Source organism: Amaranthus tricolor, chromosome 2, assembly GCF_026212465.1.
Source record: "Amaranthus tricolor cultivar Red isolate AtriRed21 chromosome 2, ASM2621246v1, whole genome shotgun sequence".
Lineage (NCBI taxonomy): Eukaryota > Viridiplantae > Streptophyta > Magnoliopsida > Caryophyllales > Amaranthaceae > Amaranthus > Amaranthus tricolor.
In genome coordinates, this window is record NC_080048.1 from 16,511,418 (window position 1) to 16,533,336 (window position 21,919).

General features: G+C 32.3%; 2 protein-coding genes across 5 annotated transcripts; one reads left to right on the top strand and one right to left on the bottom strand.

Moving 5' to 3' along the window:
• Window positions 1–5,888: 5,888 nt before the first annotated feature.
• On the bottom strand, window positions 5,889–6,643 carry LOC130805599 (uncharacterized). The gene is made up of 2 exons (XM_057670381.1): window positions 6,371–6,643; window positions 5,889–6,317 (listed from the first exon to the last, which is right to left on the bottom strand). The coding sequence occupies exons 1-2, from the start codon at window positions 6,641–6,643 to the stop codon at window positions 5,889–5,891; spliced, it is 702 nt and encodes a 233-aa protein (XP_057526364.1).
• Window positions 6,644–7,333: 690 nt separating this feature from the next.
• LOC130804639 (uncharacterized) lies at window positions 7,334–21,882 on the top strand. Of its 4 annotated transcripts, none has more exons than XM_057669166.1 (8): window positions 7,334–7,732; window positions 15,148–15,931; window positions 17,300–17,544; window positions 17,662–17,871; window positions 18,819–18,911; window positions 19,016–19,117; window positions 19,868–20,440; window positions 21,643–21,882. In XM_057669166.1, exons 2-8 carry the CDS (start codon window positions 15,214–15,216, stop codon window positions 21,706–21,708), a joined length of 2,007 nt encoding a protein of 668 aa, XP_057525149.1. In that variant the 5' UTR covers window positions 7,334–7,732; window positions 15,148–15,213; the 3' UTR covers window positions 21,709–21,882. The 4 variants fall into 4 exon arrangements, with proteins under 4 accessions (XP_057525149.1, XP_057525166.1, XP_057525157.1 ...); XM_057669183.1 differs by having other exon boundaries at window positions 18,834–18,911; XM_057669174.1 differs by having other exon boundaries at window positions 7,334–7,692.
• Window positions 21,883–21,919: the final 37 nt, after the last annotated feature.

Consider the following 21,919-nt stretch of genomic DNA (forward strand, 5'->3'; position numbering starts at 1 on the left):
GTCGCCAAAGGCTAAAGTATGCATACCCCCATAGTGACCGTAATGATCCAAAACTGCCATGGGAACAATAATTATAATATTCCAAACCTATCGTTAACCCCCTTTGGGTAATATAACCAAGCGTCAACCCCTTTGGGCGACAAACACATAAATTCTCAATTTTCACTTAATTATTTCATATTATTTGAGGTGTCTAATCCTTATGTGATTTACAATGCCTCGATTAGAAATGAAACAACATTACTTGCACAACCATATAAACAGTATGGTCTAAGCGTGTACCTTAAACGCTGCAAACACACGTTGCTCAAGCACAATAGGAATTTCGCATAACGATCACATATTAGATCGTGTTTACACATTTAATCCACTCCATACCATTAAGATATCACTAAGACTTGATAATTTTAAATGTTTTCATCCAATTTCCAATGATTCCAAATATTAATTTCTGACCAGAAACTTTATTGGCCATTTCAGACAGTTTAGAAAATTCAAATGAAAAATCCGACTTCGCCGTTGCGTTCGGAATGCGTCAATTACCTTGGGTACCAAATTTCATAATTTCTAACATCCCTTTACTATTTTCAATTATTTTATTTAACGAGTTTTTTTTAAAAAAGAAACACATCGGATACATAAACCAACAACGGAAACGACTAACGTTTTCCGAATCGGCACCAATACCGAGACAGCAACTGCTGTCCGGAACTCTCACTACATTATTATTGTTGCTATTATTATTTTATATATATTCATACACAAAAAACCCATCATCAAAGCATAAGAGTCATCAAAATAAAAAGAATAGGCCCATTCATAAGATCTTTAAGAGACTTAAAATTCCACAAATTATAATAATTAAATAAATACTTAATTCTCTTAACAAATTAAAATTTTGTAGAGAATCATAAAACAAAAATCATCCTTCTTGATTCAAGACATATATATATAAATACACAATCCCTCAAGCAAATCCAATTTTGCGAAAGGATTTATAACTTCATAGAGGACTACACTACTTGATCCATACCATTTAAATTTCTACTAACAAATTGTAATTTAGTTAGAGAAATGTAAATCATAAAAGAAATTTATTTAAATATCAATATTAACTTAATTCTTTTAACAAATTAAACTTTGCTAAAGAATATAAATCAGAAACATAACTCAATCCTTTTAACAAAGTTGAAGTTTATTAAAGAATTAGTAGAGAAAATTATATATAAAAAAAATATATTCAATCCTCCTAAAAGTCATAGGATATCATCATACATAAAATATATTTCACCTTAGAAATCTTATGAATAAAATTTATAAATAACAATTCAACTAAACTTACCCCTTGAACAAAAGATTGAATTGAACAACATAGGTTTTTTTTTCTTCTTGAGAATGCCGAAACAAATGGGATAAAGGAGAAAATTTTTTTCCAGAAATTTTGTGGCTGCTGGAAAAAAAATGGAGTGATTATGTGAGACTTAAGAATTAATAATGGGCAAATTAAAACAAAACATAATTGTGCTATAAATCCCACTTATGAGAGGAGTTACAAAACTCCTCCCATTCCTTACACTCCACCGGCTACCCCTTCCATTCCCTCCTTAATATTATTTTTAATTTAATTAATTAATTGGGTAATTATTATATTATTGTCACAACAGAAAAAAAACGTCACGCGATAAAACTCGTTACCGTTAAAATTAAACCTACTTTATTACTTATAATTAACTATATAAAGTAGCATAATTTAATATTACTTATTTATTTTATTTTGTTATACTTTATTTTATTATATTTTACTTATTTTTATACCCGATAAATTACGGGGTGTTACAGCTTGGATGTGCACATATATAATATTATTCATGCCAAAAGGTGTTGGAAAGGAAAAGACTAATGCATGCCAAAAAGGTGATGGAAATGAGAAGACTAATGCATGCCAAAAGGTGATGGAAAGGAAAAGACTAATGCATGCTAAAAGGTGATAGAAATGAGAAGACTAATGCATGAAAACCTTACATAATTAAAACATCCTTTTAAGGCATTACATAATTAAAACATCATTTTTAAACATTACATAATTAAACCATCATTAAAAACAATACATAATTAAAACATAATTAAGACATTACATAATTAAAATATCTACTGACGATTGTAATTCTGAAGGTATTGTCCAAGTTGAACCATCATATCAGCTTCCCATGGCTGAAGAGTTTCCTTTTTGCTTAATGATTCATAAATCTCCCAATTCATTCGATATTCTTCCAATTGAAGTTGTTTTTGTTTTCGGCCTTCTTTTTGTTTTTGAAGTTCTGTCTTCTCTTTCATTATTTCTGAATTAAGTCGAAGACTCTCCACTACAAATAACTATCGAAATAGCGATGGAAAAATAGCGACGGGGTTGGTTGGTCGCCAGTGGCGACGAATAGGCGAGGGCAAGAAACGTCGCCATATGGAAAAGCAAAATAGCGACGGGTATATTGGTCGCTAATCCGTCGCTCAACGCTTTTAATTTTTTATTTTTTTTTAAAAAAATTTATCGGCTTGCAGTATTTTTATAAAATTATTATTATTGTTATTATTATTATTATTATTATTATTATTATTATTATTATTATTATTTTATTATTATTAATATTAGTATTATTATTATTGTTATTATTAGTATTATTACAACGTTATTATTATTATTATTATTATTATTATTATTATTATTATTTTCATTATTATTTTCATTATTATTATTATTATTATTATTATTATTATTATTATTATTATTATTATTTATTATCTGGCGACAAGCTATGTGGTCGCCCCCTATGATCGCCAATTTTTTTTTTTTTGTTTTTTTTAAATAATTCTTTGCGACATTCAAGTCGTGGTCGCGATTTAGTCGCCAAGTAGACCGCAAATTTTTTTTTTAATAAACATAGGCGACGGTGGTTTGGAAGCCATATGGTCGCCGCCACTTTTTCAATTTGAATTTGAAAACATGGCGATGGGTTTCTCATGGTCGTGTTGTCGCCATATTTTCTATAAATAACACGCAGAATTATTGTGTATCGTATATTTCGGTAACTAAAGAATTAGAAGAGGTTTTTTATTTAATTAGTACATATTTTATTTCGTTTGTTATTTACTTGAGTTTTTTATATTCTTTTATTGTTTTATATTTTATTTTAATTGTCATTAAATTTCCTTAATAATTGTTATTAGAATAATTATATTATTATCATATATTGTTACTTTCATGAATTGTTTTATATATTTTTATTGTCATTAACTTACTAATCAATTGAATAATTATATTATTATATTATATTTAGGTGTTAAAAATGAATTTTAGTGTGTTTCCAGATGGTGCATGATATTTGTGCTATTGTGAACGAACTGTTATCAGAAGAGAATACGATGGTAAACAGCTTCTACGAAACGAAAAAACAAATAGTTGCCTTTGGATTACCCGTTGGGAAGATAGATTGTTGTCCTAACGGATGTTTGATATATTGGGGGAATAATGCCAATGCAACTTGCTGTTATATTTGTGAAACTTCTAGATGGAGAAGAAACAGTAAGGGTGATAAGGTTTCGCGGTAATCCAAAGCACAACATTGACTTATATCTTCAACCACTAATACAAGAGCTGAATATGTTGTGGAAGGAGGGGATTTGTACATTAGATGTGTCAAGAAAGGAGAATTTTCAACTGCGAGCAGCTTTAATGTGGACAATCAATGACTTTCCAGCTTATTCGATGTTGTCCGGGTGGAGTACGGCGGGCCGATATGCTTGCCCTTACTGCAGGGATGATTCACAAGCCTTGTACCTTACTCATAACATGAAGATGTGTTGGTTTGACTGTCATAGAAGGAATTTATATAGAAGTCGTCCCTATAGGAGAAATAGAACAAATTTCAGATCAGGCCATATTGAGAAAAGAGATCCACCTATTATTCGGACTGGACATGAATTGCTTGAAGAAGATGCATCGGAACATAATAAAGAGGTTAGTAAGTACACTGCAGGATGGAAGAAGAGGGGCATATTTTGGGATTTGCCATATTGGAAAACAAACACTTTGTTGTGTGTGCCAAGTAAAACAAAGGATCACATCAAGGGTAGAAACGAAAAACGAGTAACCTATCAAACGAGTAACGTTGTTCAAATGTCAATAGTATGAACCAACTACTACTAGAAATAGCCACGGAACAAACATTCATAAATGATAGAAATAAGTTGACATACATCAGGGTCGCTCGTATTGTTTATATGATCCATTTGTGTTGGCAAGTCAAGCACGTCAATTATATTATCTTCCATATCCGAGTACAAGACAAAATTTAAAAGATGTGGATCGTGTACTCTCAGAAAACGAAGAATCCGAAGATGAAGATGTTGAGAACAACGAGTATTTTAGTGATGAAGAGTAGTTTAATTATTTATATGTAATTATTTATATGTAATTATTTAATATTTTGTAATATTTAATACAATTTTATTATATTCCTCCGAATTATTAATATTTTGCAGTAATAATAATAATAACAACAACAACAATAATAATAATAACACATAATAATAATAATAATAATAATAATAATAATAATAATAATAATAATAATAATAATAATAATAATAATAATAATAATAATAATAATAATAATAATAATAATAATAATAATAATGACGTTGTAATAATACTAATAATAACAATAATAATAATACTAATACTAATAATAATAAAATAATAATAATAATAATAATAATAATAATAATAATAATAATAATAATAATAATAACAATAATAATAATAATAATAATAATAATAATAATAATAATAATAATAATAATAATAATAATAATAATAATAATAATAATAATAATAATAATAATAATAACGTTGTAATAATACTAATAATAACAATAATAATAATACTAATACTAATAATAATAATAAAATAATAATAATAATAATAATAACAATAATAATAATAATAATAATAATAATAATAATAATAATAATAATAATAATAACAACAACAACAATAATAATAATAATGAAAATAACAATAATAATAATAATAATAATAATAATTTTAAAAAAATACTGCAAGCCGATTTTTTCCTTATTGCAGCACGCAAACTTTTTTCATTTCCAAGGCCCAGCGACCAGCGTGCCGATCGCTAACATCAGAGAGTCAAACCTCCTGTCATGTCAATGCTTTAGCGACCAACCAGCGACCATACTGGCGGTCGCTAAATATTGATTATAAAAGCCGTGTATTCTGCTCTCATTTCTCATTTCCTACAACTCTATCTTCACTTACCTTATACTTCTTCATTCCTTATACGCATTATTATCTTTCCAACTCCATTTTTTCTTTTCATCCATTATTCTCAATCTCTATTTATTTTCTTTTCTTTCTTAATCTCATCCTCATCAATTAAGGAAGTTCAATAATCAATTAAGGAAAGCGGTGCAAATGCGAAATGTTCAGTCACCAAAGGCTGACTGAACAAATTCAAAGAGAACGAGAACTCTTTTTTAAAATTCATTCAATCCCATCTCAATTTGTAACAACCCTCTCTTCCAAATGAATGATTAAATATATGTATTTTTTGTGACTTTGTACATTAACTATAATTATAATATATATATATATATATATATATATATATATATATATATATATATATATATATATATATATATATATATATATATATATATATATATATATATATATATATATATATATATATATATATATATATATATATATATCTCGGGGCGAGTGGATGATCCTCCTTGAGGTTCACTTGTTGGTGTTTCAGAATCTTCTTCCATCCTTGATCTTTTCCCACTACTTTTACTACTAACATCACCAGTTGGTTGTTGATCCAATTGTTTTTTTTTGATTAGTTTTTACCACTTGCTTCCACTTGTTATACTTTCTTAAAATTTTCCATTGCTCAATGAAGTTAAAGTTACCGTGTTTTCTTTGATGGATTAAATGCGCTTCTTTAAGCACATCTTCGTCTGTCGTGCCATTCTTCTTCCTCCTAAGAGCCCCATCATAACTTCCAGACCACTTCAAACATGCTGGAGCAACTCTACCCCAACGACATTTAAGCATGTCGGCGGTTCTTCGTGGGATCAGATGGGGTCGTTCCATCCTCGCTGCTTCATAAGCTTCCTTAACTTTTTGCCACCTCACTCTTATCTTTTGGTTGGTGCTCACAATTGGATCTGTACTTGTGTTTATGACTGAACATATGAGAGCAATATCTTCAATCAAATCCCAACTTTTCTATACCAAGGGGCTTCATCATTATTATTAGGTAGCTGTTGAGATGGTTGAACCAATTGAGTGAAGCTCGGTGGTGAACCAAATTGTGAAACTATATCTTGAAATGATGGTTGGGTGTAAAGACTAGCATCAACATGATGAACAGAATTTCCTCCATCTTCACCATATTGATCATCTTGATCATTTCCTTCATTTTCATCATCATCATCATCATCATCATCATCATACTCCATCTCATTTTCGTCTAAACTTTCACCCCTTATTGGAGTTGAATAGATATCAATATTAGAGTTGACATTGTGAGATTGATGATGGTGGTGAAACATAGTTTGAGAATTTTGGGTATTTTGAGGAACATAATAAGATGAATTTGGGATATTTTGAGGAATATAGTAAGAAGAATTTGGAATATTTTGAGAAAATGGATGATTGAACGGAGGATTTTGATACTGAATTTGAGCACTTTGATTGTTAGAAAATTTTTTTCTTGGTTTTTTTTACATGGATTTCTTCCATAATTTGGGTTATTTGAATCCATATTTTTTTTGGGATTTTTGAAATGATTAATTTGGTATTTTTTTAACCAAAAAAGTAGAAAAATAAGAACAAAATATGTAAAAATAAAATTATGTCAAAAAATATCAATATGGGTCTCATTTTATAGATCTCGAAAAAATATAACCGTTGGTATAATTTTTTTTTTTAAAATTTATTTAAATACGAAAACAACCGTTAAAGGCAAAAACGGGTATTTTTTCGCTGACCAATGACCAAGCGACACGTGGAAAGGGATGCAGGGGCTGTCAATTTCTTGTTATCTGATTTTTTTGGCCAATAGATGCGTGATACATGGCAGAAATGTTGAAAAAAAATGAGTGACCGTTCTATTTCACGGGTCACACGATGACTCTTTTTTCCAACCTTTTGCCAATCCACCTCAATTAATATTACCAATAAGAGGAAATTTACTCTAATCTGATCATGTGATCTAAAATTAGATCACCATTACTAATGGTCTTAGATCCAAAGATCACCATTACTCATGGTCTTAGATCCAAACATGGGCGTATCGGGCCTCACCAGGCACCTACACCGGGGTTAATTTTAAAAAAAATTAAAATTTTGAAAATCAGGGGTCAGGAAAACGCGCACATTTCAGATTCTCTCGTTGTCTTTATTTTTCCCTTCTCTCTCCTAAAAGATAAAACCCAAAGAAAAGCAAAAATCCTAAAACTTGTTACCGAGGGTCCGAGCCAGCCGCCATTGCCGCCACTGCCGCCTGCCACTGCCGCCCCAGCAACTGCTGCCTCCTGCCGCCCCAGCAACTGCAGCCTCCTGCCGCATGCAACCAGCAGTGAGTCGCTCCTGGCCGGTTGTACGTTGTCCCTTAAAATCAGAATTTTGATTTTTTTAAGGTTTATTTAATCTTAATCTTAATTTTTGAGTTTTCTAATTTTTTTTTATTTGATGGTTTAATTGATTGTTTGATTGGGTTTGTTGGTTGTTTGATTAATTTGTTTTGGTGGGTTAATTTTTTTTATTTTTCTTTATCATTGTTGATGGGGTTTTTGATTTTATGCTTTTTTCATCTGGGTTTAGTCTTTTGGTGGGTTTATCTGGTTGTTTGATTCATTTCTTTTGGTGGGTTTATCTGTTTTGAGTTTTTTCATCTGGGTTTCTATATCATTTCTAGCTTTAACTTTTCACTTTGTTCAATTTGATTTTTGGGTTTAGTTTTTTCTATGGATTTATATTTTTAACATTAGTTACATTTTATGCTTTTTACTGTTTATTTCTAATGGATATAATCTTGATTGTTCTAATTTCTACTGTTACATGCTCCTTTAAAACTTAAACTTGATATTTAATTGATGTAATTAGATAGGAATTTAAGAAAATCCTCAAGTTCTGTAATGAAATTTTAATATGCCAAGTATATTTGCTGAGGTTCTTTTTGGATGCCTGAACAATAATAAAGCTTAAAAGTAGGACAATTAGGAATGTGTTAATGGCTAGATTAATTTATACTTCTATAAGAATAACTTTCTTTTTTGTTTATTATGTTTATTGTTCTATTTATGATTAAAGTTTAATGTTTTTGAATGGCAAACATGAAATGTGTGATGGTGAATTTTGTTTTCCGTAGGTACTGAAATGTGAATGGCAACTGTCAAAATTTATTCCATTTGTTGGTGCTCCATGGAATTTTGAACCCTCGATCCGTCAATGGATCCAAACCCCATGTTTTGCAACACGTTTTTGAGGAAAGACCTTCTAACTGAAACATAAGCCTTTGGAAATTAAGCTTCAGAGCACCAGATTTGTTCCCTTTTTTATAACGAACTAAAAGATTCATTAGTCACCATAGCGCGCCATTCAGTATTTGTCTATCCATGTGGATCAACCTAGACTTACCTATTGAGATGGTAGAAAATCGGAATGAATGGAGAAGAAAATTCCAATTGGACGACCATTAAAAACCGATATATTAGCTCAAGTAGTTTATGATAATCTTTTGGAATTAAGACTCTGGCATTGTTATTATTGTATATGGTAGACGAAGGCAATGAAAAAGCAAGCCGAAATCAAATTTAAGACATTTTCAAGATACATGCTGCTTGCTATTTAACCAGGCCAAAACTTGATTCTTTATCTTTGAGTTTTTTATTGATGAGTTTTGCACAAATATTTTAGTTGCAGATAGAAAAGCTTAGATAAAATCGTATTGACGATACTTAGAAAGAGAGAAAAAATGTATTCTTAACTTTAATGAATTGTGGTGTAGATAATTTTATAAAAGAAAAATTACAAAAAACTACCTAATTTATAGATCCTTTTGCAAAAAACTATCTAATCTAAATGTTTTTACAAAAAACTATCTTATATGATATTTTTGTTTGCAAAATACTACCTGTTGACGTAATCTGTTAGTTGACTATTCAAATGATTTGCAAAGAATGGGTGATTAACTCCCATTGGGAATTCCACATTTGTTGTGAAAAGGAAAAATTTACTAAGATTAATTTGGGTGATGGAGATCTTATAACTTTACTAAACAATAGTGGAAGATATTGGTGAGGTTGTTGTAGTGACACATGATGGTGTCAAGAGGAGACTTGGTAAGGTGAGATAGTCCTAAGTTTGAGATGAACCTCAAATCATTAGGAAGGTTGAAAGATAAAGGATGCTCTTGTAAGACTAGTGGTGAGTCCTTGAAAGTCATTAGAGGAAGCATGGTGCTCATGAGAGGAAGAAGAGCAACTTGTATATGCTACAGGATAGTAGTGGCTGCCTTAGCCACGAGATTGATGAGGTTATTTGTAGGTCACCCAAGAAAGTGACATTTGATAATGGTGGGAGATCTGGCCTTAAGGGGGAGATTGTTAGTGCAAGTGTCGATTCTCCTTGTGTAGGAGATGATTTTTAATCATCTTATAGCACATTCTATAGCTTGCACATTGGAGTTAGTTTGGTGTGTAAGGAAATATGTGATTTTAAAGTTTGGATCACCACATGAGGTGTCAGGTAATCAAAGAGGTGCATGAAGAGTGCCTTGAACAAGACAAGAGAAACCTAGAACAAGGCAAAAAGATGCACTTTGGGTATGCCTTGAACGAGGCATGAAGGCTTTGGAAGGTGCTTTGAACGTGGCAGCATCAACATAATTTTGTAAATGTTGGGTTTTAGACGATTCTTGAGGGTAAGTTTAGTATTTTGTCCTGGGGTTGTTTATTTGATTTTAGGCTCTATATAAAGGCCTAAATCATCATTGTTAAGAGTGTGAAGGCTAATACAACGGAAAAGGGGTTTATAAAACCTAGAGTGCTTTGTATTAGACAGTGTGTGATCTCTATTAAAGATGAGATCTTTGAACTTGAGGTTATTCTCAAGTTTTGTGAGGGTTGTGTTAATGACGTATTTTTGGATCCATTAACGAAATAAAACATTGTTTGAGAGGAGGTCAAGACACCTCATTAAACGTCTTTGTGCTCTTGCATTGTGTTTGCTTTGTCCATTAATTTATACTTTGTTTTTTCTGCGTTTTCTTGTTATTCACTATTGTGAGTTGATTAATCCTTTCATTTCACCAAGATATAGAAGTAGTAGTGACAAAGCCTTATTCCAAATGCCTTGAAATAAAAAGCAACACCGCAGAATATAACTTTTTGTATTCTTCAATCGGTAGAATGACATAAAAAGGTATTGTTTATCGATGCCATAATTACACTAATTTACAAAACTTTAACTAAGTTTCCATCTCATTAAAGCCCCAAACAAGAACAAACTACAAAGAAATCATCTATTAACATTAAAAAAATTCGAATATATCATCAAGAATATACAAAAAAAGCACATATAAATACTCTAAAATTTTCAACACTATTTACAATTGAACATAACAACCGAAAATAACCCTAGAAATTTAAAAATGAGCGAAGTGAAAAGAGAAAGGAGGAAATTAAAGGAGGAAACTACAACCTCAAACAAGTGAAAATTGAGACCCAAAACTGAATCTTGTAACTTCGATGCAATTACAGTTGCGTTTCGACGCAAAATTTGCGACAAAAAACGGCGAGAAAAAAAAGGAGTTTTTTGCTTGCTTTATTGACTTGTGGTATTAATGATGTGAGAAACTGTCTAGAGATAAAAAAAGCTGACACTTTGGTGCACTGGGAACTGGCAAGTAACCGAAACGCTTTTTTTTCAAATCAATAACGCTTTTAATATTCCGCAAAGCGTCGGTTTGTAACTTTTTAACGGGGAACTTAAAAGTTTTGAAGTTGAAAAAAAAAACAATTGTCCAAAATAATTTAATCTTTTGTTATGATTTATATTACATGTAACAGTTTTAAAGTGCTAATAATTTGCAACTCCAAATGAAAAAAGCTAAAAACTTATTAGGTACTTTTTAAAGATGGGCAAAAAAGATAACGGAAAAAGCCTAAAAACTAAAAACTTATTAGGTACATGTAATATAATCTTTTAGACAATTTTCATCTTTAAAAAGATGGGCAAAAACTAAAAAGTTTTTTTCATTTGGAGATGCAAATTATTAGCACTTTAAAACTGTTACATGTAATATAAATCATAACAAAAGACTAAATGATTAAATTATTTTGGCAATTATTTTTTTTTTAACTTCAAAGCTTTAAGTTTCACGTTAAAAAGTTACAAACCGATGCTTTGCGGAATATTAAAAGTGTTATTGATCTGAAAAAAAAGTGTTTCAGTCATTTGCCAGTTCCCAGTTCACCAAAGTGTCAGCTTTTTTTTTTTTTTTATCTCTAGACAGTTTCTTACACCATTAATACCACAAGTCAATAAAGCAAGCAAAAAAGTCTTTTTTTTCTTGCCGTTTTTTGTCGCAAATTTTGTGTCGGAACGCAACTGTAACTGCGTCGAAGTTACAAGTTGTTTGAGGTTGTTTGAGGTTGTAGTTTCCTCCTTTCTCTTTTCACTTCGCTCATTTTTAAATTTCTAGGGTTTTTTGCGGTTGTTATGCTCAATTGTAAATAGTGTTGGAAATTTTAGAGTATTTATATGTGTTTTTTTAGTATATTCTTGATGATATATTCGAATTTTTTTAATGTTAAGGACCTCACAATGGTGAAATACAATAAGAAAATGCAAGAAAAAATAGAGTATGAATCAATGGACAATGCAAATATAATGTAAGAGCACAAAGATGTTTAATGAGGTGTCTTGGAACACTTCCCCCTCAAACAATGTTATATTTCATTAATGAATTAAACAATACATCAATAACACAACCCTCACTAGACTTGAGAATAATCACTCTTTTTCGAAGATCTCACCTATAGTGGAGATAACACATATTATCTAATACAGAACACTCTAGGTTTCTCAAACCCTTTTTACTTGTATAAATCTCCTAACGCTCTTCCTAATGATGCTTTACGCCTTTTTGTAGGCCTAAAATCAAATTAACAACCCTAGGACAAAGTACTAAGCTTGCCCCCCAAGAATCGACTAAAACTAGAAAAGTCGATATTGCCTTGGGTGTTTTTAACGAGCACTTCATGTGCTCGAATGAGCACTTGCTCCCAACATTTATTAACATATGTTGTTGCGTGTCTTGTTCAAGGCACTTTCCAAGCCCTTCATGCCTCCTTCAAGGCATACCAAATATGAAGCTTCTTGTTTTGTTCAAGACACTCTTCATGCACCTCTTTGATCACCTCATGTAGTGATCCGAACTTCAAACTCCCATACTTCGTTCCGCAACCCAACTTCAAATTAATCTCCTACACAAGGAGAATTGACACTTGCACTAACACATGGTTTAGCGAACGTTGAAGAAAAAGATACTCCTTTCTCTCTTTGACTTTGAGGTAGGGGAAAACGTAGCTTAGTTAATTTTTGGATAAGAAAAAGTAGGCCATTGATAAGATAAAAAGAGAATGACTTGTGTGATGAGGAGAGATAATGACTTGTGTGAATAAGATGAAATGAGAATGTCGGAAATAGATAAAGTAATTGTACCAAAGGGACAAATGTAATAGAAAGTTTGTAAAGTTTGAAGGTAAGTAAGAAGTATTATTTATGGAAAAGAATGATCGAGAAGTTTTAGGTCTTCATGCAGTGGGTTATATTGTCAATGCTACTAAATCTAGAACAATGGTACCGAATGGTCGAGTAATACTTTGTTGCTTTCTTTAGAGCATTTACAATACTGTCATAGATAGAATTCACCACATATTTGCATGATTAAAAATATCTCTGAAGTGTTAGTAGTGTTAAAGGATGAACATGGATCTTGGACCCATGTGTCTAAACCCACATTCGACCCTTATTAAGGATTTGGTTTCTCCTATTTTGAACCCTATGGACCCTGGATTAGATCTAGTTTTTCTATATTAGGGTCTTGGTCTAAATTTTGTAGACCTAGATTCACCCTTAGACCCTTAAATAAAAAAATAAATATATTTAACTCATTGCAACTTACTCACATTGCTTGATTGCTTGATTTTAATTCCATTACACTATTTAGTACTCGATACACATAATGAATCACTTTTTGTAACATTAGTTCTTTTGTGAAAGTTGATAATACAATGCCCCCATTGACTTGATATTTTTGTTCATGCATAAAACTTGTTTACTTTGGATATTTGTTTAATTGGAAATGTTAATTGATCTAAAATTTGTTTTTTTGGGTTGTGTATTTTGGATTTTGATTTGTTTCGTAACTTGAGCGATGGGAAGCATGTACCTCAAACGTTGCTTATTATAATGTGTTTTGTTTTGCAAAAAAAGTTAAGAGGACTTGATGAATTTGATACTGTTTTTAACTTTTTTGATTTGATGTTGTTTTCAAGTAATAACTTGAAAGTTAAAAGAGTTGATAAATTTGACTATTGCATCCACATTAGAAAATCTCATCAATATTTTTTTGGCCTAAATTTGGACCCTAGTCTGAGTAGGGTCCTAATTGCTTAGACCCTTTGAATTCGGGTTCAGATTTAGGTTCACAGAAGAAAATAGAGTTTGACGACCTATGCTTCTCCCTAGTGTTGTTGCACGAAATCAATAGGCGTCTAAACACCCAAACATAAAGCTTATATAATGGAATTTTTTGAAGGAAAAATAAGAGAGTAGATTAGTGCTAAAAATGTGTTTTTAAATAAACAATCAACTAAACACAATTTTCATAGACACTGAAGACCATGGGGTAGATAAGTTCAGCCATTTAAAACAATTAAATGTGACATAATTACTATAAAAACGCAATATAAGTGATTTACAAACTTCTTTTAATCATAAAGGAGATATCTATACCCCCTTCATTTTAGAGCAAGTATCCATTTCTCATTTAGACAATTTCTCTACAAGTGTACCTTTTTCGTATTTAGAAAGTTATTTGTAGTTTATATTGTTTAATCCCCACAAACTTTCCCCAACTTTAACTGTATATCCTCTAATTTAAATTTCCTTAAATTTGTAACTAAAACTAATCAAACCTGTTGAAACTCCAAAAATACATTATGTTCAACCCAATCTGGCTAGTTTGGCAAGGAAATGTGTTGAATTGGTTAGGAATTTTTCTCTTCCACAATAGTGGGTGAATATTAGACTACACCAAACGACCTAATTTAGTGAACACAAGTCTTTTTAAAATCATCCTACCATATTTTCTCACCAATGTAAAAGTTGTTTTTGTAAATTCATTCATATGCATAATGTTTCAACAAAATTGGAAGGTTAGTAAGGGATGAATAAGAAATTCATGCATATGCATAGTGCAAAAGCACGGTAACGATCACGGTTGCGGTGACGAATATGGTAATACAGTAATGGGTGTGATACTGTATTGCCAAATTTCGGCCTAATCCATGAAATAACGCTTGAAACGGCCTAAAACGCGATTTTTACATCTTTACGGTATGAGTAGTACCGGTTTGATAAATTTGAAAACCTGTATGACATTGGCGATTCGATATGATATGACCTTTTTTTGCACTATTTTTATTGTTCTTATCTCTCGAGTATCACCCTTTTTTTAGTTTTGTGCCCTAGCTAGTAGTAGGACTTAGGATATCAAACATGAGGAAATTTATTAGGAATTAGTGAATTGCTGATATTTGTAATTAAGCTAAATTGGTCATTTGAATAAGAAAAGAGATTGACAATGTCTACTTATTTATATTCTATTATGTCTATTTTGAATTTAATACTCTAATTAAATAATAGAAAGCAAAACAAATAATTTTATGTGTAGTATTCTGGAGAATTAATTTTGTAGCAATCATTAGTATTCTTTAGCATAATCCTTGTCTTCTAATATATTGTTAACATGGACTATGGATAGGTTGTTTGTGAACTAGGTCTCTTTTGGTGAATGTTTTAACTAAAACTTCATGTACCTGAGAGTATAATGACTTATCGGAGTAAAAGAACTAGACTTGCTGGAATTGCTAAAGAAAAACAGACAAAGATTTCGTCAGTCGACGATGTTGTTAGACAAGTAATCCATGATGTTGCTGATGTGCAAAATCAAGATGAGGAGACCTTGCGTAGTTCATGTTGCAACCAGAGCGCAGACCAAGCTGCAACTGACCTCCCAACCCAAGCTACATGTACCGATGTTGATGATGTTAGATCGAACTTGGGAAAACGATCTGGACGAGTGTCCCGTAGGACTTCACCAAGTCAACCATCTGCCATCAATCCTTCTCTGCAATATAAGGCTACTCGTAATCGATCTCGACATGTCCAGGATACCGGTGTTCAATCAAACCATGAGGTTGGCTTAAGAGGAGCTCCAGCTCTCGAGACCCAGTACAGCTCAAGCCACAATGCTTGGTTTGATGATCCCACAATGAATGAGCCCATGCAAGCGACAACTACAGAGGTGAATGATGTTAGGTCTGACAAGAGAAATGCAGTAGAACGACAACTCCATACTCCATCACCAAGCCAACCCCTTTGTATCGATTCACCTACCCAACTTAAAGTGTCAAAAAGACAATCATGGGTTGAAGATGATATTGAAGAACCCTCCCATCAAAGACTATCACAAGGAAGGCGCTCGAAAACAGCCGCTTGGACCGATGAGATAGAATTCGATGAAATGGAAGAGGTGGAGATGAGAGGTGAATTCTTTGTTTCCTAAACTACTTGAGTACTTGTACATCATTTGCTAGAAATACATGTTTATAGTATGGCTAGAACTCGCACTTGTCAACTTTTTTGTATTACTTCTAAAGCATAGTTTGCCAACGTTTTTGATGGTGTATATGTGGGTTCTTAGTGTCTAAAATATTATAATATACTTGTATGAGTACCTATGTGGCGCTTTCTTCTGTGTAGTAGAGTTTATATGGAAGATCTTCATACCAGTCTTACTTTCTAACAAAGCAATTATTTTATTCCTTTGTTCGAATCTGAATGTTCACTTGCTTCCATAAATAGTGAATTTTAGGTAGATGACCATTGGAGCTTATGTATGGGTTTATGTATCCAACCCAATCTTTCGGATTAAGACTTTGTCATTGTTGTTGTTGTTGTATGCAATTTACAATAGTTTTAGCTCCCCCGTCCGACATTATTCATATGGTGAATGTTCTTGGGGATTTATGATTGAGTTATCATTATATTCTAGTTGTCTTCGTTTTTTAAAATATAAACAATCTTCCACTTAACCCAGATGTTACCTTAAACGAAATTTGATTCGAGAAGTGAAATAACACGAAAATGAGAAGAAACATAGAAAGCGTAGGTACAATTTTATTTTACAACAAAAATAACAAGAAAAAAAGGTAAGATAAGAAAATGACTAAAAAGAAATGATATGAAAAAAAAAAGAAAAATAAAAGAAGGATTGTTGTATTATATATGGTTTTGGGGTGAAAAGAAAAACATTTGGAGAACATAGTTTCAGAATAGTAAATGTCGAGTTCCGAAAGTGAAGGTTCTCAAATGGGATTCAGTAAGAAATTTTCGATTTATGGCAACAATGTTTCAACTATTATTTCAGCTTCCCTTATAGTGTTATTCTTAGCTTGCTCATCTTGGAGTTTGAATATAAGATGCATGGCTCTCAGTTTATTTATAGTTTGTTATTTTTTTCTTCATTATTTGGAAATTAGTATCATGGTTTGTCTATGATGGAGCAAAAGATTCTATATTTTCTGTTTTGGATTATAACAAACCATAGTATAATTACTAATTTTTTCATGTGCACTTATTCATTTGAAGTTGTTGATGATTTTTATGATAAAGGATCAACTGAAAATAGTCTATTTGTTGATGGCATATATCCAACCCCTTTCCCCCTCCTAGATTGGAGCCACTTAGTGGCATTGGGGGTAATGCAATGCCATTGTTTGGATAGATATGATGCCTAACAAAACACAACCTAACTCATTCAAGAATCTTCGAGATAAGCTATTTCCCTTGCATTTTGGTTGTTATTATCTGTTGTGTTATTTGAATGAGTTTTCTATTTGAATTCTAAACAGATAGGGAAGGGAAGCGTGGAAAGAAAGGAGGAAGAGTTCTTCCGCGGCATGTTTGGTCGCTCCAACCTGGAGTGAGATTTGTTGTTCCTTTCAATGCATTAGATCAACCTGTGAGGAAGGGTGGTCATTTGCTTGTCAAGTTTTTGGGAGATGTAGCAAAGAATGGCGAACTATGTCCTATTGGTGAGATAAGCTGGCATAAAGTGGATAGAAATTGTAAAGCCAAGATTATAGACTTGATTCGGGTATGACTATATTAGAAAATTGCTTTCTATCTTCCTGTTCTACTACAAAGCCTTTGACTGACTTTTTTTTTATAAAAAAATCTCACCTTGTAATCTAAATTTGAGTTACGGTTTTAGGCTAAGTTTGTGCTTCCTGCCCGAGAAGAGATTGACAAAAGCATTCTTAAAAATGTGGGAAATAGATGGAGAGCTTATAGGTATAAGCTTAAAGTGCAATATAAAAAACTTGACAAAACACAAGCAGAAGTTGTAAGCATTGTGCCAAAAGGAGTAGATGCAACCCAGTGGGAAAAACTTGTGCAATACTGGTTTTCAGAGAAGAGTCAGGTACTAGTTCTGTTTCTTATTTTTTCCTTATTGGTAATTTGGTAGTTGGTTCCATGTTTTCTTCTTGTTGCAGTCTTTGTGCACTAATGAAGCCCATATTCCATAATATCTCTGCCATTGTTGTGTAAACTGATTTTAGGTTGTAGATGACTATAATTCTATAAATGCAGAAACTAACATAAGAGAGCAGAGAATGATATTTTTTTGAGATACATTGAACTCATCAACAAACTAGCACTATGTAGGCTTAAAAACAACCTAAATTAAAAGAACAAAAACAAGGAAATGCTAGTATTAGTGGATAATCACAAGCCACAATTTCCTCCACCAATGTTGACAATTTAGCATATATTTAAACTTAAACCATTTAGAAGACTGACAATAACCACTTAACCATTTGGAGCATTACTCTTAACACAATTTCGGTGTTTCTTGGAGTCATTTGATATTCATGGAGCACATCTCTCCATAAACTTTTGAAGTAATTTGTTCACATCGTGAATTCACCCTTTCTTTATTTGGTTTCTTGAACATATAGATCCACAAAACTTGATTTGTGATGAACTTTGCACCAACTCTTTTGGCTATTGTTGGTGCACTTCTCACCAATGTTTACCTTTATTGATTCACTTCTCATCAATCTTTCTATTAAATTACTTGTCTCTTTGGCTATGCTATTGGCCATGTGGAAACTAAATTAAAACGTAAAATCAAGGAAATGATAATATTAGTGGATAATCATGGGCCACAATTTCCTCCACTTATGTTAGTAATTTCTCATCCAAACTTCAACTAGTTAGATACTAACAATAACCACTTAGCCCATTAATTTTGTAGAATTGCTTTAACAATAAACTATATTATGTGGACCTTTTTTAAAAAGAAACTATTAGTTGGTATTTCTAGTTCATTTTATGCAAATTGATTATTAATTTTATTCATTTTAGTTCTTATCTGAGAAGGGCAAGGTGGCACGAGCTCTTCAATCACATCATCACACTACAGGTGCCAAGAGCTTTGCTCGGATGAGAGACGAATTTGTATGTTTTAATCCTCCCTTGAAATTGAAAATAATATAGGGAAGCAACACTGCGACACTGATTAAATTGTGTTCAGTTGCTGAACATATTGGATCTACTTTCAGGAGAAGGTGAATGGAAGAGAGCCAGGCGCATTGGAGTGGTTTGCTCAAACTCATATAAGAAAAGATGGAGCTTTTGTGAAGGATTCATCCAAAGAATTCTTGGTATGGGTTAATTGATTACTATATGCCTATCATCATGCTATAACATGTACAGATGTACTTGGGTGTTGCAAAGAGGAGCTGCCCACCCTTTATACTCTGTTCGGGGTGTCATGGGATGGGGGATCCTTGAAATGCGAAGGGAATTACAAAAGAAAAATTGCAGATTATTTAAAAGTAACTAATCAAGGAATTTGACTTCTTTGGGTAGTTTTTTATGTTTGGTTTGTCATATCAAATAAGTTCTCCACTTCTGCATGTTTTGTGTTACTACTATGCTAATAACTTGATGACGTGGTAATACTTCTTAATTTAGTCCAATACTGAATTCTATTACTAGGTTGTGAGGGTAATTGTTAAATTGTCATTTTGCTAGAATCCATATCAGTGAAACATCATCGTGTTAAGGCCCCTTAGGAAGTAATATGCCCTGTAATGGAGAGTGCGTGTCTCCTAAAATCAATCTTTCTATTTTCCTTATTCTACAGTGAGTCTTTTGTCAAGCTTATTGCTTTACACAATGGCGCGCTACAAGTGGAATTTAGATAGCATTACTTTTTTTGGATAATACATGGGGTTAGCTCAGCCATGTGTGCAACAGATGTGTTGATTTGTTGAGAAAACAAATGGTTGAAATACCTATTTGGAGTTTCCAAATTTGTGGTACACTCTTGGGGTATCAGTGTGCTATGTGTCAACTCTTTCATGGATTATTTGCTAAGATATGATGTGTTTTTTTTTACTGTTTTGAAGGATGCAGCAGCAGCTATGGTTGCTCAACGTGGTTCCACCTCATCTCCTTCAAAGCGAATTGCCATTGAGAATCAGGTTTTTAATGAGCTCATGTACTCTGATGATGAGAGACCTTATCGACCCATCGGGTATGGATTTGGAGCCAACTGGAACAAAAAAATTGTTGGAGGAGAAAAGAGGAAAAGAGAATATTTTGCATCTGGTGCTTCCATGGAAGCAGGGGGCCCAGGAACTGGCACTCGAAGTAAGTTATTGGGTATTGGTGCCATGCAAAAGAGAAGTGACTACTCAACATTAGATATCTCAACAGAAATGGAAAGGTTGAACTTTGCAATGACAGCAGTGAGTGAGACCAATGAACTTATGCAAGCTCAAATGAAGAAGCAATCTCGGCAATTGAAAATGCAAGCTCAGCAGTTACAATTGCAGTCCAAGCAGATGGATGGAATGCAATTCCAACTACAACAAATGACTTCGTTGCTGACCAAATTTGGAGTGATGCTGAATAATCCAAAAATTGATTCTACACGCAGAGGGCCTTTTTATCAGAGCCTCAATGTCACTAATGCACAGGTATCTATCAGCTTATTCCCATATTCATCATTGATTCCAATTATATTATTGATGTACATCTTTGGTCTGTAAATTGCTTTCGTGCCGTTTACCTTCAATCCCTAGAGTGTAGAGACTGATAGCTCTTTCTTATGTATTGCCTAGCCTTTTGTTCTAATTAGGTACTAAGATTTCTGGAAAAGTTTATAACAACATTGTTTTGGCTGTAATTTGATAGGTGAAAGCTTATTGTAAAGTTCTTGAAACCAAATGTGTTTTTTTTGTTCGTTTTAAGCGGTGATTTCACTGCCACTAAATTTTGTGTCAAATAACTTGTGCTTTAAAGTATGCCACAGCACCTGTTATAAATCTTATGGAACCCTGATGAATCGTGTTGGTAAAATGAAGTTCACATAGTATACAACAACATAACATTACCTCAATGTGTTGAAGTGACTCCTGCTTAAGCGGGGTAAGGGGGATTAGATGACGCAACCTTATTCCTTGTAAGCAGGAACTGCTTTCTGATTGACCCTTGATTGCAAAACAACATTTATAGCTTTACAAAGAAGCATAAAATAACATAAATGGTATAATTAAGCAATAGTGTAAATAAACTCCTCTATATATCTTGAATTGCAATGATGAAATAGAGCTTCAGCTCGTCTATTCATGCTGCAATAGCCATTTTCTTATGTGCATAAGTGTGACAATTTTGTAATACTGTGATCAGGCTTTTCGTCAAGGAAGTCGGTATTGTACAAGTTCTATGTTATTGTTTACAAGAATTGTGATATAATTTTGATGCCAACGTTGCTGCACAATTTATTTATGTCTAGACATTCTTGTCAGTTCAATTTTGTGCTTGTCTATACTTGAAAGTATTCAAAAGGTCTTCTGTCTGGTATAGTTTTGCTGTAATTTGTAGCTCAATTACAGATTACAAGTATTTCAAGTAATATACGTAAAATTGTAGAGATATGCTTACGAATCTTTGATATCTTGGCTTTTATTCACATGTTAAGTATCATATTTCTGGCCATTTTAGTTTTCTCCTCTGGTAGAAGATATTTGTCCAATCTTAATAGAGCCTAAGATTTCCAGTTTTTTGGTTTTCGATTATACGGGACTACAATAAAAAGAAGATATATTTTTGATTTATGATCAAACATACTAAAATTATAGATTAAACCTCTTTTCATTGTTTGTAATCTGTTTTGAAGGTTCCAGGAGCTTCATCTGAATATTCTGACAGTGACTCTGACAGTATAGAATGGGAATCAGATTAGTAAGGCAACGATCGGGGCTCATAAAACTATATATTAATATGTTATATTGGTTTCATAGTTTCATAGTTGCTACTGCTGTCTTGTTAAAGTACTCAGAATGAACACTTCTCTTTTGTAAAGTTTCCCGATTCTGTATAATATCGTTTTACTGTTACATTTGTGGGTTTATCCTTCTGTCTGTTTGCATTTTGAGGCACTTGATTAAAGAATA